The sequence below is a fragment of the Letharia columbiana genome, assembly GCF_014066305.1.
Source record: "Letharia columbiana isolate WasteWater2 chromosome Unknown Sc0000062_s0, whole genome shotgun sequence".
In the NCBI taxonomy this organism is placed as follows: Eukaryota; Fungi; Ascomycota; class Lecanoromycetes; order Lecanorales; family Parmeliaceae; genus Letharia; species Letharia columbiana.
This window is the reverse complement of record NW_023501106.1, coordinates 16,596-40,406: the sequence shown is the minus strand read 5'-3', so window position 1 is coordinate 40,406 and position 23,811 is coordinate 16,596. Positions and strand designations below refer to the sequence as shown.

Below are 23,811 nucleotides of genomic sequence, written 5' to 3'. Positions count from 1 at the left end.
CTGACCTCGTAGCTCTATCTTTTCAAGAACCCTCCTATACAGACACAGTAAGCTCTTCCCAAATGCGCAATCATTTACTCTGGATCTCGTTGTCCTCCGGGGCGCCAACTTTCATCTTCCTTGCTAATTATTACCTCTTGGACCTCCAGTCTATGATTCACAATCTGCCTCCCATTAACCAGATCAATCTCATCAGCCCTGTTACCTGCCTCCTCCTCATCCTTTGCAATGCCAGCCACGACGTGCCTCACCACCAATCGTCTTCTTGCCGTTTCAAAATCCACCTCTAGAAACCACAATTCGTCCATCAACTCTGCGGCCTCTTTCCACAATTCTTGATTCAAACTTAAATAATTGCCTTCCAGAATCACAACTCTTGACGAGGGATGTATCTGAATGTCATCAGCAACCGGATCCTTAAGGGCGTGATCGAACGACGGTGCGTAGACGGTCTTCGATTCTGGCAAAAGTGGTTTCCGCAGCTCTTTGACCAGCTCAAGAAAGGCTTTGTCGTCAAATGTGAACGCTGCCCCTCGGCGATGATGGGCTGTGATAGGGTCCGGCATTGCTGACAGTTGGGCACGGGAAAGATGATAGCCGTCCATAGGGACAGATGTTGCAACGGGGGTGGAAGCGCAGCCAGGAGCTTGCTCATTGTGAATAGCATTAAGCCCCTCTGTCACGAGTTTGGCAAGAGCTGTTTTGCCTACAATACGTGTAAGTGAGGGGCATGAGCAGGAGGAGAAGATGAGCATTAGAGCAAAGGCAGAAGAGGCGCTAGTTGATAATTCGAGATTGCGTACCTGATCCAGGAATACCAGACACGGCTATGAGAAGGCGTTTTGAGCTCGGTGTCGCTTTGTACTTGACTTGAAATGGTCATGATCATAGCTTGACGACAATGGACGCTGACTTGGGTCGATTGCTCACTCCAAGTTTTCTGGACGAGCCTATCCACCTGCTCCTCCATGCTGACAGAAGTGTGCTCTTTAAATGCACATGGGAGCTAGTTGAGCATTAGATGTGGAGGAGGTACTCTACTCATAGAAGCCATGTAGCAAAGAGTTAATGGCCTTGGGGAAACCACAGACAGAATTCAGCCCAGCACCAACACAATTTGCTTTTTGTGTTTCGGCGGAGGAGCCTTCTGGTGACGTCAAGTTGCATTAATTGGCCCGCGCAGCGTTGTCCTCCTTTCTGCAACAAGATAAGTAATAGCTTGAATGTTGATTATTATTGTTACGACAAAGTCTGTCCCCTCGTCAAATCTCGAGAATGTGGAGTGCACGCATCCACTCTGATTTCTTGATGCATCACTTCGACCAACAACATCCCGCTAAATGCTTGCAATTGGCGAAAGGCGTGCAAAACGCCGAAAAGAGATGTAATACTCGTACACAGATAGCTTGACTTCCACCCTCATGAAAGACGTCCAAGCCCCCACGAGCCGGAGAAGATTGGAGGGCCACCAGATACTGCCATTCTGGCTAATGATTTCCACTTGCTCCTGCAATACCGTCTTACTGCAATAGCGAGCTAAGATCATGAAATTACGGACCGGACCTTCTCGAGTGTGCAGATTCTCGTCAAGGCTGCGAGCTTCATGGAGTTAGCAAGCGACTTCCAGGAAGTTGGACGAGGGCGATAAGCACATACTGAGATCGTTTGTTTTCAAGATCAGAAGAATGATCCGCGGCACTTTGCCCAAAAGTTGGACCAGCTTTCTTTCGTCAGCCATGATATTCTTCATCTACAGACGTCCACCAGGGAATCACCTCCTGCAGCATGCCTTCTCCCATGGCACTAGAAATTTCCTCCTTTTCCTGATCTAATCTCTTAGACACTACTGAATTAGTGGCATTTATGTAATCCCTTCCAGTGATGGCACTCGCGAACAAGGGAAATTGGTCGTCGGTGATTCCGGCAACGTCGTATGCGTATTTGCGCATACCAATTTCGTCAGCATCTATGACTGCAAGCCAAAGCTTCGCGTAATCTCGCCGAAGCTGCTTTGGTATATCCCTATACAGTCCATGGTCATAGAGTATAATGTCGAAGTTAGGCTTCCTTCGGTCGTTATTCTTGCGAATCGCTATATTCCCACCGTGCGGATCACAATGGAGAGGCGTGTCCCCGAATATCATCTCATTGAAGATACGTGCTAAGGCCGCAGAGACCTCGTCACGATCAATGCCGTTGGAGTCAAGATAGCGCAAATCGTCAGTCCTATGACCAGACACGTTTTCCATGACAAGGATCCGTTTCATACCCCATATAACGTCAGGTACTACCAATGGTGAGTCGTGCATCTTGTAAAAGTACTCCTTCGTATGCAACGCGTTATTCCCTTCGAGAGCAAAGTCCAATTCTAGGGGAAGAGAGGACTCCATCTCGTTCGAAAGCCATTCAAGGTCGTATTCAGGAAAAAAGAACTTGACTATTGAAAACGTTGTCCGCGTCAAAAATAGATCAAGTGGTACCCATTCTTCCAAGGCTGGGTGCTGCACTTTCACAGCGACTGTCTGGCCAGTGGCCTTCATGGTTGCCAAATGAACTTGTGCGAGCGATGCTGCACCGATAGGTGTCTTGGCAAAATGGTCAAAATGTTCGTCAAGTGGTGACCCCGTGTCTTTTAAAACCATGGCTGCTATGGAATCGTACGATGACACTGGGCAATGGTCTTGTAGCGGTACAAACGTTTTAGTCCATTCTTCTGGTAGCAGGTAGTTCATGCTACTCAGGTGCTGGCCCAGCTTGATAAATATTGAACCGTTTTGCTCCAAAACCTCAAGGGTACGTTCCGCACATCTTTTGTGACATGCCTTTAGTACCGCCTGCCATTCATGCCCATCCTGTGCCTTGAATCTTAGGGTGTACTGGTAACTACAACATTACATGTCAGCTGTGGAAGTAGCATTGCTGAAGGTGCCCGATAACCGAGGGTAAACCATACTCTCTGAGACATCGAACCAGCGCATAGAATACACGTAAAGTCCTCTTCACTGCCATATATCTATGCTTTGCGTCATCGGAAATTGCCCACATTGATCCAATGGCAAGTATCGCAAGGATCACTCCACGCCTTTTGCCCTTTGATACAGGGACCTTTTTCCATGTAGAGTCTTTCAATGTGGATCCGCTGGACGGGAGGCTACTTAACGTAGGTCTTTCCAACGTGAAGTCTTTCGATACGGCGGTCTCGTATGAACTTGGTCTGGGGTGATAGGCTCTCTGCGCAGAGAAGGTCCATGACGGCGATTTTCCAGAGTTCGTTGTGTAAGCGGGCAAGTGGGTAAATAGTTGCTGGCTGCCTCTCAGGCATCTGTGGCAGGTCCACGGGCCAGTTTTGGCGATCTCATCTACCCATCTGAGACACCTCATTCTCTGCTTACCGTGGCAGGATGGGTTGTTGTAGTGAGCGCATGATGCGCTCGATAGTGTACTGGTGACTGGGAAAATGTTTCGGCATTGTGCGGAACAAATCCGCCCACCTAGAGACAATGCTTCGCATGTACTGACAAACCTCAGCTTGATCAGAGTTATGAGCCCTAAGCCTTTAAGAGGCAAACGCCTCTCCGAGATCAAGCTGTCCAGAACTTTCAACGGCAGGCAAGTAGAGATGTCACCGTTGGAGTCAGGACTGTAATTAAACCGCAGACTTCATAGGACGCTTCTTACACCAATAGTAGCCTTCACAATGGCGGGCCTGCTCTTTGTCTATACTCGCTCGTCAATCCACGCTGCCAAACGGAATGCCGAACGTCACAGAGTGGCAGATGGAGGTTCGTACATTTCGGAATAACTTCTCCTTATTTAGTGCCGAGTTCTGAGGTACAAGACATATTTCCGGAGCAGAAGGCTCTTCCTACTCCTGAGGCCTGTCGTACGAGTCTGAGTTTTGCCTCTGGAAAATACCGCTGACTCCAAAATGTGCGCAGGTCAGATCAGCTGGTACAATGAGAGCCAGCGGCGTCATGGAGCTTTGGAAAAGCCTGAGGAGCAAGAGTCGATCGTACAGTTGATCGCAGGTACACAGGACAAGACAGGGAAGATAGCGGGAAAAGGTATTCGGCAATCCCCTGAGAAGGAAGTGCTGAGCGCGAGGAAAGGCAAGCGAGACAATGGTGGATGATGTGATTGGCTCTCGTTTCGAGCAATTCTATTAAAATGGTGGATGGCTGTGAATGGCGGTGGATCGATCATTCTCAATAAGAGTATCAGGCTTCGAAGGGTCCGGCTTCCACTCAGGTCAAGTCATATCTGTCACTCGGCTTCGAAGGCTCGCTGCTGCCGCCTAACGATCTATTGCCCATGGCGTTGATGCTTGGGGGAACGAAGACCACTGGCAGAACTTTGATGAAATCATGTATAGAAGAGTTGCGGAGGAAGTTTCGAGAAGGTGATCGGCTAGCTGAACATGGCCCGCAGCACAGATCAGAGGTTACTATCTGGAAACATTGAAGCATAGCCGTCCATGAGAACATTTATGTACACATATTCAACGCATTTATAAGCGGATACCACTTTTACCAAAAGCTGTCATTTCGATTCTCAAAAAGGCATGACTCCTTGTGCCCTGGGGCAACAGCCGTGCTCAAAAATAAGAGAAGAAAAAACGACAGCTGTGTTTGACCATTCTTGCCAACAACTTTTGCTTTCAACCACATGTTTTCAAGGAAACGTAAAAACGTACGCTCCGCACTGCTGATCAAGCGTATCTTGAATTGATAAGACCCTGGCCATGGTGGGGGTGACTTAGGCATGCGGTACTGACAATACAAAGCTTATGAAACAGCCTGCCCAAGTGCACCCTGTGCACCCTCGTTTGATTGATCGTCGCGCTGCAGTTGAAACATGGTCTTCTTGAGGTATTCAAATGTAAGGATTGTCGTCATGGCCGATGGTACAGCTCGTATCAAGTTCGTCCCAAGGCCAGCGTAGAAGCCTCGCCATCCTTCTTCGATAAGAATGGTTTTGCAGGTCTGCACGGTGCCTCGATATCGAATTTCATTTACAACAGGTGAAATAAACCCAGGGGTCCGTCCGTGATCACCTGACTTTGTTGAGCCTTCTCTCAAATGCATTCCCTGTGATGTAGGCGTACTAGCTGATCTTTGCTGCGTCTGCAGACGGGTTCGAACGACCTCGTGGGGATAGGTGGCCGTGCTTGCACAAACTTTACTCAAGAAGACGGCCATGGCCAAACCGTAGAAGTGGTGACTCCGGTCCTCATCGGTTTCCTTTTGCCCTTTCCCAATACCCGTAAACTTCTCCTTGAAGACTTCATACAGAGGAAATTGTATTGCGACGTGGGTCAATCCGAGCAAAGCTGGCGTGAGACCTGAATAGAAAGATAGAAGGCCTTCTGTGCGGTACATGACCCTTGCGGCGTCCCAGGTGTTTTTGTAATGCCAAGGGGCTTTTGAATGGTTGGTTGCGATTCTCGAGCTTGACTGAGACATGAGCCTCGTCTTTATGACCCAGATGGGGTTGGTCGCCATGGTCGAGCATGCGCCTCCGCTCAGTGAAGCGTACACGTTTGCGAGGAACCAATTGTCTAAGTAAAAAGCCTCGGTGAGCTGAATTCCGGGCGCGCTGGTAAAATAGCTTACCCGTTCTTGTCCTGAAGAAAGCTTGCGCTTTGTTGTACACTGTCAGATAGACAGCCCAGGTCGGCACGTAGCCGAGAAGCATTGGTCCGAGCCCTCGGTACATGCCCCGAAGGCCTTCCTCGTTCCATATTGTAGCAGCAGTCCCGTGAACACCCCGATACGCAGCAGTAGTAATCTTGACCCCATCCTTTGAAGCTCGAAAGCCGCCTTGGGCTTGTAGTTTGGTCTTGATCACATCTAGCGGACAGCTCACTAGTCCGGACACAGCACCAGCAAGACCCCCCGATATTGGGACAACATAACCTTCCGGTGTTTTTCTTACCCAAAGCTCGAGACGGGTCTTCGGCGGGCTCGATTTCCCATTCTCGGTATCTTGAGCAGCGATTGGAGAGGTGTGATTCCGATCAATGGACATCTCTGGGGAGACAGAGGCCGAAGAAGGGCTCAGCAAGGCATCGGGCAGGATATAGTCGTCGATCGCTGGCAGTCAATCCTGCGGTAAGATTTCAACGATTTGGCCGCTTCATCCCGATTGAGGGCATCAGGGAGGATGGTGGTGATCTATAGAATGCGGAGCGCAACCTAGGCTCGGGCCTTTTGAATATTGCCAACTGTCGTGCGGAGAAGGCACACCTATGGGATTAATACTTGCTCGAGTTGTGCTCGAGCTGTTGTTCTCTGCTGCACAGCATAATTACTCGAAGCGGTGCGGCAGGTCTATCGTTCTTTGCAGCTTGGATGGCGCAGGCGCTAACGGTACAGTACCGAAGACAAATACGTACAACTCGTACGCAGCCTCCAATCTCTAGCATCCCTTTACCCAAGACCTCAATACTCCGGACTAAGGTTCATCCCAACGTCAACTATCGGCAATCATGTCGGCACCATCGCTCGCAGGATACATTGTCAAGAGACCGTGGTTAAAGCGCTGGATGATGCCATTGGCCAATTGGTACGCAGATGCTGCGGGATACAGGAAACTGGGCCTCAGGTAATCATCCATTCATCTCGTCCGAGTAGTGGAGTGGCGCAACTTCCATCGCCACTTTTTGGAATCTCCACGTTCAGTACTTGTTGGAGAGCTCGAGTTGACTGAGAGGACCTCAAGGGCCGATGATCTCATCCCCGAAGAGTCTGATACAGTCCTACTCGCCTTAAAACGACTGCCCCCCAAGGAAGCATACGACCGTGTCTTTCGACTTCGACGAGCTTTTCAGGTATATTAAAATAACATCCATTGCTTCGATTGGATGGTTCGCCGGCTGCTGACATGCCTAAGTGCTCTCTTGCCCACCAACTTCTGCCCAAGGATCAGCAAACGAAGCCGGAAGAGGTGAACCACGTTTGAAGCTTTCACGGTCCGCACCAGAGGCTTATTCTTCATAGGACTACGCATACCTTTCACCTGTTATCAAAGAAATCGAGGCCGAGTCGAGGGAGCGCGATGACTTGGAAGCCATGGTTGTTAGCAAGAGGAAGAAGTGAAAGAAGTGAAGTAATAAAAGGAACGAGAAGCCAACAACACCCTGGGGCTACATCTACACACTGTCTATTGTGTACGAGGGCCACTCTTGTGCTCAAGGGCCCTTTTTGTTACCGTACATAGGCGAAACAACATGAAGGACATCTGAACTTCTCCAAAAAGCCTTTCATGCGTCTACCAGAGGTAGCGATGCCAATGTCAATGCGGCGATACTGTGGTATCTAAGCCTGGAACATTTGGATTTTTTGAGGTTGAAACAAGAGCATGCGCTGTACCACCAGATTCGAAAGGTCGTGTGGAACTTGGACAAGAGAAGTCTGCAAACAAGTATTGAATATCAAGTATTTTATTCTTCCGGTTTCAATTCCTCAAATTCCCGATTAGACCAGAACATTCCTATTCTGTGGCCAACCCTTACCAACTTTGCGCTGAGATTTGTTGGAATAAGTACTTTATTCCCTTGTTTTTGCGTGATTGATTGGGTCATTCTATCTCCAACGAAGCGCTGTCGGGATTCCTCTATTTTCTGCACTACCCGGAAGATATATTCCGTCAGAAATGAGGCGCTTTGAGTCCTCGTCCCGGTACTTCTTGAGGCTGCAGCTTTAGTCCTTACAAAGTCTGATTGTACCTTCAGAGCTCCAGTAGGCTGCCGTGATTATATGCAATCAAGAGATATTTGCCACGATTATGCACAGAGTTGCGGAAAGAAGCGAATCCCGTTTGACTGACAAGATCGGTAAAGCTGTCAAGCCAATGCGGTTGAAGATTAGCCTACTCTTCATGCCTCTTCGACGACGTTTATGTCCACATCTTCAACTCTCCACATGTACCACATGAAAATACTTCGATATGGCGCAAATTTTTCAGAATGCTTAAGCATGTCCTGCTCTGACATGTACTTCCACTGCGAGTTCTCCATTCAGTAACTTCCTTTTCAAGGTCAAGAAATGAGTCGTCAGACTATTGTGGGAGTCCATGTACTCTCGCAACGTGACTTGCGACTCAAATCATGGTGTGGATTAGGAAACCAAGGGCTGGGGAAGTTGCTTACTTTACCTCCGCCCTTGGCCTTCAACTTTCTTACGTCCTTGCCCATGAAAGCGGCCATACCTCGCCTTGAAAGATCAGCTCATTTTCAAATGCGGCATGTGAAGTGATCATACTGAACACCAAGGTCTCCAGTAGAAAGGATATCCATTCGCTTCAGCCCAAAGCAAGCAAACATCTCTACAGACCATTTGCCCAGTCCTCTCACGGCAGTCAACTTTCCGAGTACTTCTTCGTCGCTGGCGTTGATTAACATCGCAGCGCTTCTAATGAAGATCCTCGCAATCAGTGATTTCCTTTCCTAGATCGAATCTTAAGTCGTGAGACACGAGTGGGGAGTAATTACCCCCAAGACATGTCTCACGACTCATGATAAGAAATTATGGCTTGGAGAACACCTACAGCTCCCCGCTCGCAAATTTTTCGGCAAGTCCTTTGATGTACTCAGCTTTGCGCTCCGAGAGGCCAGCCTGACGTAAGAAAGCAACACTGCAAGCCGCGACCTGGGCAGGCGTGGGAAAGACTCTAGCTTCCTCTACTCTCTCCGTGTCAAGAGGCCCATGGAAAAGCCCTACGAACTTTCTTTTGATCGACGAGGCCGCAGCACCAGAAACCTGCTGGGCCATTATGCTACTACAAAGACTTTTAAAAGGATCGCATTCTTCAGCCAAACCTTCAGGGCAGAAGACTCGGCAATAGTGCTTTTCGATAAGAGGCTGCAACATCGGTTCCATCTTGACGAGGTGAGCACAAGCTTCGTCTAGAATATGACTCGTTGAGGTTGCCGGTCTTGGGATTCCGGTCTTAGATGGAGAAGCCTCAGCGGTCTCCTTGTTAGATACGACAAGCCGCGATCCCCTAGGCGTTTTCAGTGGGGCATTGGTCCTGTGGGGCTCAGCAGGCCGGTCGAACGACAATACAGCTTTCTTCCTTGGTACGTGGCTGGGCACCAGTGAAGCATCTTGTGAATGTTGGCTCAACGACTTTTGCTGGGGCTCAGGTGTCTGGATTCGAGCTCTTTTCACTTGGGGAGATGTGGAATTCCCTTCAGACTTGTATGATCGCTTTTGCCTCTTCTTTGCTAATGTCGTCGCTCCAGTCGCAGCCGTCGCTCCTTCTGCTAAGCTGTTCTGTTCGGAAGCACGATCTTTATGTTGAGATCTAGGCACTGCCACTGTACTGTGATTGGGGGACGTATTGCTCCGCAATTTACGTTGGGCAGTCATTTTCCGCACGATTACGGGATGATGTCGAAATCGTGAAACGAAACACATTGAACGGGGAACAAAGTTAAGGCATCCGAGTCACAAGGCTTGTCGTTGTACAACGTCAATGTGTTGGTAGCTTTGAGTAAGTGCTTAGAAAAGATCAGCCACAAGTACAGAAGTGTACAAATAGTCATGGCGTTGTTTCATACGCATACATCTATTTGATTTCATATACAGAAAGCCGAAGGTCGTACTAGTAGACCGTCGCACGTTGTATGCATACATCCGTACTACCAACAATCTGCTTGAGACTCAATCCGTGTCTCGAACAAAAACTGAAGGGCTTGTTACAGCTATCAAGCAAAATTTCTAATGTAATGTATTCAGCCTTAGCTTTTCCACCTTCGGGCTAGCACGGAGTCTTGGATTCGACATTTTGTACTGGGTAGATCTGTATATTCTGCCCAACGCTACGCAAACGACTGAACGATACTTTGCTTTAAATCTTGACAGCGGAAATTATTGGGGGGTGATGGTACTTGGCATGGACGGTTGAGGCGTCGAGTGAGATTTGCTTCAATGCTTTAATGCAGATCATCCACCTTAGCGGCCCTGCGAAACAAATTACCTGCTTGCTCTGGGATTAACGTTTCAGCAACGGTCTGGTCTGACCCCATACAGAGTTCTAATATTATTGATACCTTATTGTACGGTTAATTGGAGACTGATCGATTGATGGCAAGACAGCTGTCGTCTTCGCAAACACACGGAAGCGTGCAGTTGCCACTGGTGACGAGTACACGCTACAGGGTGGAGTCCAGACTGCCTGTAGATTTGGAGCTGCCGCAGCCGAGAATCCGACTATTGCGCCTTTGGATAAACTCCATAACAGAACAACCGTGCCAAAGACCGCCATCCCTCGGTCGCTGCGGGAGGCACGCCCTCCTCTAAGGATTCTTGTGCTGGGTACTACACTAACAAAGATCTTGCAGGGATAGCGTATCTTGAACTTATCACTTGTCAGTGCACAAATGCACGAGCTTCCCCAGAGCGATAGATAACACTAGGTAGCTCCATCCTGAAGCGTCTATCCCATCTCAATAGTGTATTTGGTTTCCACCTCCGTTCAAAGTGTCGTCGGTGGCAAGGGTAAAGCTTGTCATTCGAAGTAGAGTCAATGTCAAGACTCAACGCATTCGAGGTTGCGTAGACTGGAGCATACGGAGTAGTATGGAGCGTAGAAATGGTGTCGCTATCAAGTCGATGAAGAGGGTTTCAATAGTGTTGCTTATCTACACCAATTAAATAAGAGGGATAGTATCAAGGTGGGTCGGGAGCTCTGAATATGGTAGCTGTGTTGGGTATGGTGCAGCAAGGACAGCAAGGACTCTGGCGGATTCGGAGCCGCCAAGTCCTCGTTGGCGATGGCAACGCTAATAGGCAAATAGGCAAGGGTCTCCTTTTTTCCCGCCAAGTTATTTTTTTTAGCCTTGCTCCCGCTTCTCTTTTCCTACTTCCTAATTTCTTCCCCCAAGAATTCCTGCCAGGAATCTTTTTGAATCTCCATCAGTCAACCAAGGTCGTCGTGCCTGTCTCTCGTTCATCAATTACATTCACATTCATCAGCTGCGCCTTCCTCTGAGGTTCAAACAGAACTTCACGTCGGTTGGCCTCTAACTACTTTAATATTAGCCTTCTCCTTCGTTTCTTCACGTTCGCTGCATCTTTTCCTCCCCAACAACTCTTCCTCTCTTCTCCCACTAAACCACCACTTCTATCCGCAATTAATCATCACCACACTCAATCATCTGCAGCTCTTAATCCACTGCTTCTCGTAAGTCTCACATCTCCCTCGTCGCCTTTTTTGCACCGTGCACATTGCTCGTCGCGGTCCCATGTTTACCCCAGCACCTCTCGCCACTCATCTGTCAGCCTCACGACCTGCCCATCAATTGTCTACAGGAACCTAATCTGGCTTGTCTCTAGTTATTGTATCCATCAAATATTACACACAATGGCCATCATAGCATACCTTCTGCCGGCACTCGCCTTTGCAAGCACTGCCATAGGTGAGACAATCTTTTCCTTTCCTTCCCGCATGAGACACGCCTGCATTAGAGCCTCCACCACGTCCAATACCATCTCCCCGAGTCAAATTTGGCACTATGAATTGCTGACTTGGTGATCGCAGCCCAGTGCAGTAATGCCGCCACAATGACAATCACAGCATCAGCAGATGCCTCCGTTCTTGCCTCTTGCACAACCTACAGCGGCTCCGTCGCTATTCCGACTGGCCTGGCCACCCCACAGGACACCAATGGCCATCAGCAGCTATCCGTCGACGGTGTACAAGTCATTACTGGCAATCTGACCGTCACTAATGCTATTATGCTTTCTAGCTTGTCCTTCGGGGACCTCAAGCAACTTGGTGGCTTTGAGCTTGGAGGGTTGACCGTTCTGTCCGAGCTGTCGTTTCCTCAACTCACGCAGGTGTCGTCGATGAACTTCACCGCTCTACCCGCGTTACAACAGATGTCATTCGGAGGCTCTGGCATTAGCCAAGCTGATAGCGTTCTCATCACCAACACAGGACTTAGCTCGCTGCAAGGTATCAACAACTTGCAGTCGGTCTCCACCTTCAATGTCAACAACAATGCGGCTTTGCAAAACATCAGTCTGCAGGTCACCAGCATCAAGAACTCCCTTGACATTGAGGCTAACGATGGCTTCGTGTCTGGGCTCACTACTACTTTCCCCATGCTCGAGACTGCTCAGAATATGACTTTCCGCAATTGCAGTTCAGTTCTCCTGCCATCGCTTGCCAACGTCACACAGGATTTGGGATTCTACGGCAACACCATGACGTCTTTTGCAGCACCCAACCTGACCACTGTTGGCGGTCTCATCTTCGTCGACAATACTGAGTTGACCAACATTTCGATCCCAGGGCTTGTGTCCGTTAACGGCAGCTACCAGATTGCAAACAACACTATGTTGAAGCAAATCAACGGATTCCAGAAGCTTTCGGTTATCAAAGGTGCCCTGGACTTCAACGGCAACTACACCGAGTGAGTATTGTGTCTTCGAATATATTGTCGAAAGTATACCGAGAGCTAACCGAATTGTAGGGTCGATCTTCCTGCTCTGACTCAGGTGCAAGGTGCTTTCAACATGCAGAGTTCTGGTCAATTGGACTGCAGCGCGTTCCAAACCGACAAATCTAGCAAGCAGGTCATCAAGGGTAACTTCGTTTGCTCAGGTAGCATTTCCAAGCCAGGAGGTGCCGGTACCAAGGCATCGGCCTCAAGCACTTCCAAGCCCACTGGCAAGAGCTCTGCTGGCCACACGGAGGTCAACTTCCCCGCCGTCATTGGTGGTACATCCTTCATCGCAGGGCTGTTACAACTTGTTCTGTAGAGTTTTCCTTAATCCTCTCCGTTTTGAGATTTTTAGTGGCGCCGCTACCTAATTGTTATGTCCCTCGTGGTTCTCCTGCCTGCATGATGGATCATTGGGCATTGAGCGAAGGTTCATTCATTTAGACAAATGTGCGAGCGATGCATTGTTTCGAAGCGAGATACATACGCGGTTGAGAAGTGAGGTGCGGAGAAGTTAATGAATAGATTGCCTAGCTTAGCAAGGACTCTTGAAGTATGACATAATGGTGGATTGCTTGCAGGGCCTGTTAGTATAGGCAATTCTGGTCTTATTCGTGGTGCTATAAAAGTCGCATGAGCTGACAGTTGCATGCTCTCTTCATCGGTGTTCTCGGATACATGTTCATATTGTTGGCTCGTCATTTCTGTACCTTACCACACGCTCTTTGTCCTCGTGCTTAGGGTTAGACAAAAGCATAATACGATTCTCTACACTGAAAGCACCGCAAAACCCTTATGAGATCATCGCTAATATAATAACATGGCAGTTATTCGCGGCATGATACAGCCTTTTATATCCTTTGCAACGCATATTAAGGCATATAGAGATCATTGATGAACATATCACAATTGAGAATATAGTAAAAGCGGACCACCTATTGAATATGCATTACGCTAACAGATCGCCGGGACTCCACATCCTCCTTCTCCTTCGATGTCGTGCAGTATTTTATCAGGTTGCCAACCTGTCACTCGCAGTACGGACAGCTCAACAGTCAATGAAGAAAAGAGACCGATCCTGAACATCTTGGTGCAGCAGCACATGCATCACGTCACATTTGTTAAGCAGTGTAAACATGCCACTAGAAATGCTCGCTCTTCTTACTCGTCTTCCCTGAGGACTCCGGATTTAGGATGGAAGGTTGGCTATAGGCAGCTTCTCGGTCTTTCTACCATACCTGCCAGAAATCTGTGCCCAACCCCGCGCACGAAACGTGTTTACCATAGCATGTTTTCGGCATGTCTTCTTGATTTTGTGCTTGCTTCTCCTATACGTCTTGCGAAATTCGTCTGACTGGCATTCTTGCAGACATGACAATGCCGGTGTGAGTCTGCCGTCCCCGAAGACAGTGGATCTCGGACACGGCTGACTTCTGACCGTGGAAAGTACACTGCCGCCTATCAAACAAATCCTTAGTGAGGTACAATTGCCCAACGATAATACAAGCATGGTTCAGAGAGACTTCCAGCTGCCGTGCTGAGTGGATGCTGGTTCTATTGTGACGTCTACCAACCGGTACAATGCCCCAATGGTGCCATGTTCCGCACAAAGAATTTTCGTACGGTCTCCGTTCGAACACAACTCGGCTCGCAAGGCGTCGAGGTTTGAGGAGCCTGAGGTTGCAGATACTCGACGGCGCATTCGGTGTCAGTGGCCAGGATGCTTCCAGGTCCTGCTTTCGTCTGAGGACCAGGCAGCGCATGGAGCTCTACACTATAACGATTGGTCCTCAAGCGACAGCGCATTACTTGCAAGCGAGAACAATAAACGGCCCAGGCTCAGGGGGGATCCCGAAGATGCTTTTTCATCTGGAAAGAAGCGTCAATGCCTTTCTCACTATGATGTACACTCTTCAGGGGGTTCAGTTCTATCAAGACTGCGCCATCGGCGTCTACCAAGACGTTAAGAGCCAAGCTGTCTGTGCGATGCCCCTCATCGCGACGCCCTACCCCCAAGACTGACGATTCAGACATGGATCCAGTGGTCCAGCACAAGGTTGAGGAGGGCAAGGTCGCCCATAAGAGGGCTGAACAGAAACGGCGGAGCGAGCTTTCTTCTCTGATAGCAGAAATGGAGCAACGTCTCCCTTCACAATGCTTGACTGGATGTCAGCCAAGAAACCAAAAGCCAGGCTACACGAAACATGGAACACTGGAGGCCGTTTTAAACTACCACAAGCACCAGGTTACAGTGATCGAGGAGCAGGACAAAATCATCGAGGCCCAAGCAGCAGCAAATGCAGCGTTGAAAGAAAATATTGCGGCATTGATGCAGCAAGCTCAGCAATGTGGGACGTGGAACGGACCACCCGGCTAATCTCGAACAATGGACGTCCATGCGTACGTATACTACCGTCAAGTACGGTGTCCACACTTCTGAACGAGTGCGCACACACCGAGTCTAGCCTCCATACAAGATCCACGGAATTATTCCACAGCCGGAGGAAAGCCTCTATCAGGTTGGGAAGGCAGATTGCTTTGCTCTGTACTGTCCCACCCACTTTCGGGTGTCAAAAATGGACATCGAAGCACACATCTTTTTTTGGACTTGATCGATTTTCAGTATCAAAAGTCAGTCTATGACGGCCGTGGGCGGGCATGGTCTATTTCAATGCAACGAGAAGTACCCGGTCTTCGACCACTCGAGATTTAGAATTACTGTGAAGACATGTTCTACGGTCTCTGGCGACTGCCAAAGGAGCTAGTGAGTGGTACGCTTGACTAAGGACCTTACTCATTTTATTTTCTACGGACACCTCGGGTACCCGATCTGACCTATTGGTAGGAGCGAGTACGAGGCACACATGAAGATTGCGCCCTTGCATGAGGAATGCAAGAGAAGACAACTCTCACAGCGATGATGTCCGCTTTTTTCAAGACCTAAGCCGAACAACATGTGATGCAGCATCGCGGACATATGAATGGGGAGGGTCTCGCGCGCGACGGCGTAGCGTCTGTTGCTTCAAGAGAACAAGGAGTTAGGTATTATTTAACTGCTTATCACACTGATATAATTAGAGAGACGACGACGGGTAAAAAAGGCTGTATGAATTCTGCGGCAGTGCAGCAATGTAGCCAAACCCTCATGCTAGTTCTTGGACAATCACGTCAATAGATTTTTACATCGTACCAGGCTCGAAGACAATCAATCATCAAGCAGAGAAAGTGCGCTCCTGAGATTTTCCAACTTTGAGTGTGCCTTTCAGATACTTGCTGTGGTTAGAGACCAAGACATCTGCTCAGTCCAGTATTCGGTACTGTATGATAGCAAGAATAATTTTACATGCCGTTTACCCAGGGACCACAGGGAAGGGTTAATTTACTCCATGAGATACTCTATAAGTGAATTTAAATTGAAAACGGTATCGTAAATTGCGCTAACAATAGTGCCTTGAAATGCCAAGCGATGCTTGGTCTATTTTTAAGTGACCAGGGGACCAACACCCAATAATTCTTCGACTATCAACCCTCGATTCCCAATCCATTGCCTGGCCTCCATGTTTCTATACATGGTTCAACGCTAAAGCAGTCGTGCGAAAAGAGCGTTGAGCTCTTCCATTTCAATCGTATTGACCCCCTGTTGAACGTGCACGACTTCACTTTCGAACGAGGCGTTCGCCTCTGGACCTCCTCCCCCAACGCTATGCTGCTTCCTAAGGGCGGCGTGACCTGGAAGTCGACAAAAGCACGCCTGCCACCTTATAGATCTGTCCTTCACTACCTCACTCGGCCTCGAACACTCTCTTTCGTCGCTCTAGCCGTGGTGGTATTGATACTATGGGGGGGCATAAGTACTTCGTCGCGAGAGATGCAAAGGTAATCTCGAATTCGAAGATTGGACTGCTGTGTGGTAGAAGGCTTACCATCTCCGCCTGACCGTTAGGTTCTATTGCTGGGGTCCCGCGAAAGCGCCAATGGCCATGACGACGAACGAGCAAGCACAGTGGCACGCACACTTACAGACCCCAGTGCTCTATAATCATCACGCGCCCATCGAAGTCGAGTCGGCATCGATACAGAGTGTCGATCTTAATGGAATCATGTCCACTCCCAGGGCTGCTGTCAACGAGGAGCGCGTTCTGATTCTGACTCCCCTGCGAGACGCCGCCCCCTACCTTAGCAAATACTTTGACCTTCTGTCTGAGCTTACATATCCCCATGATCTTATCGACCTTGCCTTCCTCGTAGGCGACTCCACAGACGATACGTTGGCCGTGTTGTCGGCAGAGCTGGACAGAGTACAGAAGCGCACCGATAAGATACCATTTCACAGCGCACTGATCGTAGAAAAGGATTTTGGAGCTATCTTCGGCCAGAGCGTCGAAGAGAGACACGGATTCAAGGCTCAAGGGCCTAGGCGGAAAGCGATCGCTAGGGCTCGAAATTACCTTCTCTACACTGCACTGAAGCCAACACACTCTTGGGTGTACTGGAGAGATGTTGATATCCAGGACAGCCCTGGTAAGATTTTGGAGGATTTCATGGATCACAACAAAGACGTCCTGGTACCAAGTATGTACGCACTTGTCATGCAACTGTGGAATTAGTACTGAAATTGCAGATATCTGGTTTCACCGATACGAAAATGGCCGTGATATAGAGGGTCGATGTAAGTTTTTGCCAGTCCATAGTCAAGGAAACACTAATAATCTATACAGTTGATTACAACTCCTGGATCGAGTCTGACACAGGTCGCAAGCTCGCAGACTCCTTAGATAAGGATGTGGTTTTGGCTGAGGGTATGTGCTGTATTTGTTTCCTTCAACATAAGGAATCGAATTTAATGTCAACGTAGGCTACAAGGAGTACAACACCAAACGGAAGTATCTCGTTACACTGGGAGATTGGCGGAATAACAAAGATGAGGAGGTGGAGTTAGATGGAGTTGGCGGCGTGAATATACTAGTGAAAGCGGATGTACACAGATCAGGTGGGTGGAAGCACATCGGGCAGATCCTCACAAGACATATGCTAATGGTTCGCCAAGGCATTAATTTCCCATGCTACGCCTTTGAGAACCAGGCCGAGACAGAGGGTTTTGCCAAAATGGCGAAACGAGCAGGTTACCAAGTTGTAGGACTACCGAACTACGTGGTTTGGCACATCGACACCGAAGAGAAGCGAGGAAATCTGGGTTCGAGACCGGCATATTAGCCGTCTTGTTGGTTCACAAGCTTTCTGTTTTACTAAGAAGGCAGTCTCTGCTACAATGACTACCAAGGCCAATTGTTCATGCTTGCAAGTGCGTTAGGTCGAGGGCCACAACAGTTGGGAACGGAGTCACAAAGGTAACAGGATGAAGGCCCACCGACCAGTCAGTTCATGGTTCCTTCCTTCAGGGAGGGCAGGGAGATGTAACAATAAGGTCGAGATATAAGCTTCCCCGAGCTCACTTCCAGGCGTTTGTGTGACCTGGCAGCTTGTACAGACTGGCTTTCTCATTCCCTGGGCCTCTTTGTTTGGTCGTGGTGGTTGAGAGGTAAACCCTTGCCTTGTGCGTTTTTCGAGACGTACATAGTCCTTTCGACACGCTGAACTGGCTCAATATTAGAATAGTGTATACCTGCTTCATTCACTGTTGTTGGTCAGCCAGGAGAAGCAAAAGGTGGTTTGGATATCCGCACGCGGTCATGGTAGACCAAATATGTGTCATGGTTCTTTCGTATATTGAGACTTCTTTCGGCAGTTGAAGCATCAGTGTACGGCTGAAAATCATAACTTTGCTCGAATGGTATGATGGAGGAGGCGTATCTCTCGGCACATGTTGATATTTTTCCGACAGGATTGCCGTAATGTGCAAACCAATTCAAGAGTCTCACTTCTTGTCGCTAGGTGATGATTTCCGATGATAATTAAAAGCTCTGTTCGGTTCTTCACCAGCCAGCCTAAACTGTCAGAGTCCGGCACTGTTGTTACCAATTCGGACGAAAATATGCCGGGGCTCCTGGAAGGAGAAGGCAGAATGGAGACAGACTGTTGGACGATACTCTGCTGATCAACCGAGCTTGAAATTTCTTCGAGCTGGAATGGTTTTTTGTCTGGACCGGCTAAGATTATGGACTCTCTACTCATAGTTGCCAGCCTCAAATTTCTCGTCGTCAAAGAACCTCGCTGAAATAGTGTTCCCGTTGAAGATCCTCCCTTCGAGAGCGTTCACAGCCTGCAACGGGTCAGCGCGCTGTCCAGAAATACACCTCGGATGGAACATACCCTCAACGCAGACAGCTGACTGGTAAATTTGACAAAGACTGGGGCCTTGGAGGCGTCGCTGCGATCAATGAAGACTCTCTCCACACGGCCGTACTGTCGCTGTGAGCAATTGCGCAAGAAGTGAGTGGATCTCCTGGTTATACTGACTTTGTTTCCACACTCCTCTCCAATTTCCTGCATCAGGCCGCCATCGCCTGCCCCTTCCATCTCCGCGTCTAGGTCCATGCCATCGACCATTCCCCGTAAAACGACCACTTCACTCATGACGCCAAATCTACCGTCTTCCGGTTCCGCGTCATGGCCGCCCTTCTTCTTACCTCCAATGATCTTGCCTCTACCACCTGGTCCCACAAAGCCTCCACCTTCCGAGTCAGGTTTCTTCTTCTGTTTTTCAACCTGTACACGCAGAGGATTGACAATGCCAGAGCCACTCGCACCAAGACCCAAACCCTTGCTCCATCCATACTTCGACATCAAGCGCTCCGCAAATCCTTTCTGGCCAGGCCGAAGAGACCGTGGAGCAGCATCCGACATTTCCTCTTCTTCTCTCAAGTCGATCCCTAAAGCAACTTCGAGCTCGGCTTCCGAAGATGGTATTTCGGATGGCGCGGCAGGAAGGTTGTAACGCACAGGTGCTCGGGATATGCTTGCGGGTGGCGGCGGTAGATTATTCAATGTCAGGGGTGGATCTGAAGCTGGTGGCGGTGGTGGCGGCGGTAGTGGAACAGGGAGCGGCTCAACTTGAGAAGCAGGCGGTTTATAGTTGAGAGACTCTGCTGGACTGCCAAATATTGGGAGATAAATTCGTCGAGCATAGACATCATCGCCAGTTGCATCATTCAGCACTTCAACTGATTGGGGAGCATGTTGCGATTTACCACCATCGTCGAACGATACAGGAGGCGCGAAAGATAAACCTGGAGGCGCGAATTGCTCTAATGGTATTCAGCGTGTACTGACACAAGAGATGAAAGAAACACACTGTCCAGCTGAGGCCTGTACTCATTGCCCGAACTATCTGAATCACTGTCACGTCTCTTTGTCAATCGATGTGCATAAAGCCTGTCTTTCCATTCCCTGATCTCCATGATCCTTTCATCACTATGCTTATAATCTTCATAATTATTGGGACGGGATGGATCGTAAATGTCATCCCAATTCTGAGGGACATGGGATTCTTCCTTATTCTTTTTTCGCTTTTTTCTACCGCCGCGCTGTCGCTTCTCGCTGCTATAGAATCCGTTGACATCATTGTCTTCGCCCTCTGCTGTCCAATCTGCAAGCGTAGTTTTCGCAGGAGGACGTGCTGTCACGCTTGCTGATTCGGATGGAACCACACCTGGCAGGAGAGTCGAAGGAGCTGCAGCCGGGAGTCTTGAGGTGGAAGACTTGGGCTTTGATTTCTGGGTTGACAAATGTGGCCTTTTAGTTGGTTGAAAGCGTAGAGAAGCTGTATGTTGCAAGAAAGCGCAAAGTGTGAGCGAAACCAAACGGCAGAATTGTAGCGACCTCACAAAGAAGCAGGCTCATATCTACCGGCATTTATCTGCTGCTTTTCTGCTGCTACTCTATCTTGTGGCAGGTCCTCTTGGGCAGGTTGCTTGAATACTACCGGGGCTCGTGAGATGGTGCCCGGAGTGGAATCCTTGTTGGACGAGGGATCGAGGAGGTTTGCATAGAGGGAAAGACCGGGTCGTGCAGGCCTGGCAGCAGGATCGGAAGGCATGATGAGACGAGATGATCAGAAGAGCAATCCAAGACTGCGTATCTCAATCAAGATCAATGAATGAGATGAACACCCCAATAAGCCTGGGACCGGACCGGCTCGTGAATTCTCCTAGTGGCCGTTGCCTGATAACATGGTAAAGTACTTTACCATGTACGGTATAGTACCTTACTGTAGGCTTGGCGAATGCTGCACCACTGGTAAAACAACTCTCGAACCTTTGTACCCTTGTACCCTAAAACCTCACCCCTGCAAATTCTTTCAGTCCAAAAGTGTACTCTTCCAGTTGCCTCCTTAGCGACGTCACTTCAGATAAGTGGAATTATTGTTGCTTCTAATCGACCTCAATTTTTAACTACTCGTTTTAGTACAAGTCTCTACGTATGTTTGTGCTATAGCTTTCTCATCATCCTGTACATAGCAGCATCAATGGCAACCTTGTCCACCACGCTTCCAACTACGGGGCACACGCCAGCTATCATTGTGCCCGGCAAGCCCGATACCCTTTCGATATCTTTCCAACAGCTCAACTCTCACGTCTTAACCTTCCAGAAAAATCTTGCACACCTCGGCATCGCCCCTCAAGCTGCCGTGTCAATAGCTTTACCAAATTCCTATGAGTTCATCGTCGCTTTTCTTGCCGCATCCTGGCAGCGAGCGATCGCCGCTCCTCTTAATCCAGCTTACAAACAAGAAGAATTCGAATTCTATATCGATGACCTCAGCTCTGCCGTCACTCTCGTTCCTCGGGGATCCTTTTATCAAGACGGACCCGCCGTGCGTGCAGCGCGAAAGTATAAGGCTGCTGTTGCTGAATGCTATTGGAACGGTCATGAGGTAGTGCTGGAAATTAAAGATTCGGGCAAGCTATCAGGGAAAGAGGGTCAGGAAGTCCAAAAGGCGCAGCCAGATGATATCGCGCTTGTTTTACACACAAGCGGTACCACTGGGAGACCGAAAGCTGTGTGTCCTGGATATAGATAAAAGCACAGCTGGTCGTTTTACTGACAGTCTTTTCAAGGTACCTTTGACTCATCGGAACCTAACAAGGACAATGAGTGCGTGATGGATTGATTACTTTGGTATGTGGATCGTGCAGTAACTGAACAGTACAGAAAACGTCCAAACCACCTACAAATTGACCTCGAACGACCGGACGTTGTTGGTCATGCCTCTCTTCCATGTTCATGGACTGCTCGCGGGTCTTCTAGCGCCACTTTTCTCCGGCGGATCTGTTATAGTGCCGTCGCGCTTTTCAGCCTCGGAGTTCTGGGACAATTTCATCACCTATAAAGCCAATTGGTATACAGCTGTTCCAACGATCCATCAGATTCTACTACGAAATCCAGTATGGTTTGCCTAACATCTCACTTTGTGGTCCGCACCTCTTCGCCGTGGCTGGCAAGACATGTTTTCGGAACAAGAAGATCTTTTTGTATCGTCTTTGCTCCCCAACGCGATTTCATGATCCGAGCTTCTATTGCCAGAAAGTACTTGCTGACCCCGGAAATTTTTCAGCCTCCGTCAAACATGCCTGAGATTCGTTTTATTCGGTCATGCTCGTCTCCTTTGTCTCCCAAGACTTTCTCCGAACTCGAAAGAGCTTTCAATGCCCCAGTCTTAGAGGCTTACGCAATGACCGAAGGTGCTCATCAGATGACATCGAATCCTCTGCCTCCAGCTAAAAGATACCCGGGAAGCGTAGGTATTGGCCAAGGCGTTGAGGTAAAGATACTTAACGCCTTCGGGAGCGAGGTCCCCCAGGGTGGTGAGGCAGAAATCTGCATACGAGGCGAGAACGTGACGAAAGGATACCTTAACAACCCCGAAGCAAACAAGACTTCGTTCACCCAAGATGGCTTTTTCAGAACGGGCGATCAAGGCAAGCAAGACGAAGATGGGTACGTCATTATCACTGGTAGAATCAAAGAACTCATAAACAAGGGCGGTGAAAAAATCAGCCCAGTCGAGCTCGATAATGTCGTGTCTCAGAATCCATCTGTGGCAGAAGCTGTCTGCTTTGCCATCGCAGATGAGATGTACGGGCAAGACATTGGTCTAGCGGTGGTGGTGAAAGATGGAGAGAAGACGACTCCTGAGGAGCTCCGCAAATGGATCGCGACCAAAGTTGCTAAATTTAAGGTCCCGAAACAGGTATGAGAAGTCCTCCCCTCTCTCTCTCACTCCTCTTTTTCACTCTCTCACTCAAATAACTCAAAGACTGACTGGCCGCAGATCTTCTTAACAGATAACATGCCCAAGACACCGACAGGAAAGGTTCAGCGTAGAATGGTTGCGGAAGCCATGCTTAAGCAGCAGAAGCCGAAAGCCAAGCTCTGATAGAGCTGTTGTTGCAATAGCTGGTGCGCTCAAAGCGTTAGGGGTTACGCAATTCAGGACACAACTGTACAGATGAGCAAAACCCCGTTTGAATCGTCACATTCCTGTGTAGAGACACAAGCTTGGTTGAGGTGTACACTTCCGCCACATTTAGATTAGTGGTGCAGTCTTACTTAGCTGAAATTTCCACGGGTAGAAGTTTGCGAGTCTAAGTCTATGGTGGACATTGACACCCTAAAGAGGTTGTCTAAAAGTAGACTTGAACTTATAATCGTCAGCGAAACGCTTAAACTATAAGGTCGAGCAGTATCTCGACATACCGGATGAATTTGTACTTTATTCCAGTCCCATACACCTTGTTTAAAATAAACGTCCTCTTGTAATGCCTTAATTACATCCTCCTTCGACTCGGCAAAAGCAAGCATTATGCTACCTTTGATCCTCGGGCCCTCTGCCTCCTTGATCACTTCTTCAAGAATGGCTCCTGCGAACTTCTGTCAAGAAAAGAAAAGGGCAAGACAACTAGAGGCTGCAAACGCATCGCTGAAGCATACCTCCAAGCTTCCAGAAGCCACTCTTTATGCTAGGGTACAAAGCGTTGAGGTGATCCCTAGAACAACGTTGGAGATCCGAGGTTGGCTCTGCAGCTTGGACACTTACGGGCGTACTTGCATCCTTTTCTGAAGCACTCCCTCATGATCTGGTAGTATCACGATCCATTCGTGTTTCTGAAGTGCTATGGCAGCTGAAGACATGTTGCGCGTAAAGGATGTAACACAAGATGTGGTCCTTGCCAGGATAGAAGAGCGATCTCTCTGCTGGAGAAAAGAACGAGGGATCGTTTTACAGTAGATCATAGCTTGAGATGCTCAGGCTGCGCCGTTATCTTAGACAGGTTTAGCAATTGATTCAGGCTGGCTTTACGCGTAAGCCCCCTGTCTACTTGACGCTGTCAGGACCGGTACAGGTGTTGTATCGATGTATGTATGTTGAATAAGATAACTATATGCCGAATAACTATACA

General features: G+C 48.8%; 12 protein-coding genes across 12 annotated transcripts; 6 read left to right on the top strand and 6 right to left on the bottom strand.

Annotated features, from left to right (window-relative positions):
• Nucleotides 1-74: 74 nt before the first annotated feature.
• HO173_011402 (uncharacterized protein) lies at nt 75-970 on the bottom strand (the record flags this gene model as incomplete). Its single annotated transcript, XM_037313282.1, has 3 exons — nt 75-706; nt 804-869; nt 931-970. 3 exons carry the CDS (start codon nt 968-970, stop codon nt 75-77), a joined length of 738 nt encoding a protein of 245 aa, XP_037159739.1.
• Nucleotides 971-1,336: 366 nt separating this feature from the next.
• On the bottom strand, nt 1,337-3,469 carry HO173_011401 (uncharacterized protein; the record flags this gene model as incomplete). The annotated part of the gene is made up of 5 exons (XM_037313281.1): nt 1,337-1,599; nt 1,657-1,720; nt 1,776-2,883; nt 2,954-3,322; nt 3,393-3,469. The coding sequence occupies 5 exons, from the start codon at nt 3,467-3,469 to the stop codon at nt 1,337-1,339; spliced, it is 1,881 nt and encodes a 626-aa protein (XP_037159738.1).
• Nucleotides 3,470-3,697: 228 nt separating this feature from the next.
• HO173_011400 (uncharacterized protein) lies at nt 3,698-4,132 on the top strand (the record flags this gene model as incomplete). The annotated part of the gene is made up of 2 exons (XM_037313280.1): nt 3,698-3,782; nt 3,939-4,132. 2 exons carry the CDS (start codon nt 3,698-3,700, stop codon nt 4,130-4,132), a joined length of 279 nt encoding a protein of 92 aa, XP_037159737.1.
• Nucleotides 4,133-4,784: 652 nt separating this feature from the next.
• On the bottom strand, nt 4,785-6,027 carry HO173_011399 (uncharacterized protein; the record flags this gene model as incomplete). The annotated part of the gene is made up of 2 exons (XM_037313279.1): nt 4,785-5,557; nt 5,613-6,027. The coding sequence occupies 2 exons, from the start codon at nt 6,025-6,027 to the stop codon at nt 4,785-4,787; spliced, it is 1,188 nt and encodes a 395-aa protein (XP_037159736.1).
• A 460-nt stretch (nt 6,028-6,487) lies between these two features.
• Nucleotides 6,488-7,097, top strand: HO173_011398 (uncharacterized protein; the record flags this gene model as incomplete). The annotated part of the gene is made up of 4 exons (XM_037313278.1): nt 6,488-6,603; nt 6,721-6,829; nt 6,892-6,945; nt 6,999-7,097. The coding sequence occupies 4 exons, from the start codon at nt 6,488-6,490 to the stop codon at nt 7,095-7,097; spliced, it is 378 nt and encodes a 125-aa protein (XP_037159735.1).
• A 779-nt stretch (nt 7,098-7,876) lies between these two features.
• Nucleotides 7,877-9,371, bottom strand: HO173_011397 (uncharacterized protein; the record flags this gene model as incomplete). The annotated part of the gene is made up of 4 exons (XM_037313277.1): nt 7,877-8,002; nt 8,150-8,213; nt 8,262-8,411; nt 8,548-9,371. 4 exons carry the CDS (start codon nt 9,369-9,371, stop codon nt 7,877-7,879), a joined length of 1,164 nt encoding a protein of 387 aa, XP_037159734.1.
• Nucleotides 9,372-11,367: 1,996 nt separating this feature from the next.
• HO173_011396 (uncharacterized protein) lies at nt 11,368-12,770 on the top strand (the record flags this gene model as incomplete). Its single annotated transcript, XM_037313276.1, has 3 exons — nt 11,368-11,422; nt 11,545-12,421; nt 12,482-12,770. The coding sequence occupies 3 exons, from the start codon at nt 11,368-11,370 to the stop codon at nt 12,768-12,770; spliced, it is 1,221 nt and encodes a 406-aa protein (XP_037159733.1).
• Nucleotides 12,771-14,032: 1,262 nt separating this feature from the next.
• On the top strand, nt 14,033-14,828 carry HO173_011395 (uncharacterized protein; the record flags this gene model as incomplete). The annotated part of the gene is made up of 2 exons (XM_037313275.1): nt 14,033-14,432; nt 14,482-14,828. 2 exons carry the CDS (start codon nt 14,033-14,035, stop codon nt 14,826-14,828), a joined length of 747 nt encoding a protein of 248 aa, XP_037159732.1.
• Nucleotides 14,829-16,425: 1,597 nt separating this feature from the next.
• HO173_011394 (uncharacterized protein) lies at nt 16,426-17,665 on the top strand (the record flags this gene model as incomplete). The annotated part of the gene is made up of 4 exons (XM_037313274.1): nt 16,426-17,023; nt 17,073-17,120; nt 17,170-17,250; nt 17,307-17,665. 4 exons carry the CDS (start codon nt 16,426-16,428, stop codon nt 17,663-17,665), a joined length of 1,086 nt encoding a protein of 361 aa, XP_037159731.1.
• A 910-nt stretch (nt 17,666-18,575) lies between these two features.
• On the bottom strand, nt 18,576-20,447 carry HO173_011393 (uncharacterized protein; the record flags this gene model as incomplete). The annotated part of the gene is made up of 5 exons (XM_037313273.1): nt 18,576-18,671; nt 18,722-18,814; nt 18,869-19,656; nt 19,704-20,171; nt 20,258-20,447. 5 exons carry the CDS (start codon nt 20,445-20,447, stop codon nt 18,576-18,578), a joined length of 1,635 nt encoding a protein of 544 aa, XP_037159730.1.
• Nucleotides 20,448-20,876: 429 nt separating this feature from the next.
• HO173_011392 (uncharacterized protein) lies at nt 20,877-22,787 on the top strand (the record flags this gene model as incomplete). The annotated part of the gene is made up of 5 exons (XM_037313272.1): nt 20,877-21,410; nt 21,469-21,505; nt 21,563-21,795; nt 21,966-22,601; nt 22,683-22,787. 5 exons carry the CDS (start codon nt 20,877-20,879, stop codon nt 22,785-22,787), a joined length of 1,545 nt encoding a protein of 514 aa, XP_037159729.1.
• A 234-nt stretch (nt 22,788-23,021) lies between these two features.
• On the bottom strand, nt 23,022-23,542 carry HO173_011391 (uncharacterized protein; the record flags this gene model as incomplete). The annotated part of the gene is made up of 4 exons (XM_037313271.1): nt 23,022-23,051; nt 23,108-23,271; nt 23,342-23,397; nt 23,448-23,542. 4 exons carry the CDS (start codon nt 23,540-23,542, stop codon nt 23,022-23,024), a joined length of 345 nt encoding a protein of 114 aa, XP_037159728.1.
• Between the last annotated feature and the right edge of the window lie 269 nt (nt 23,543-23,811).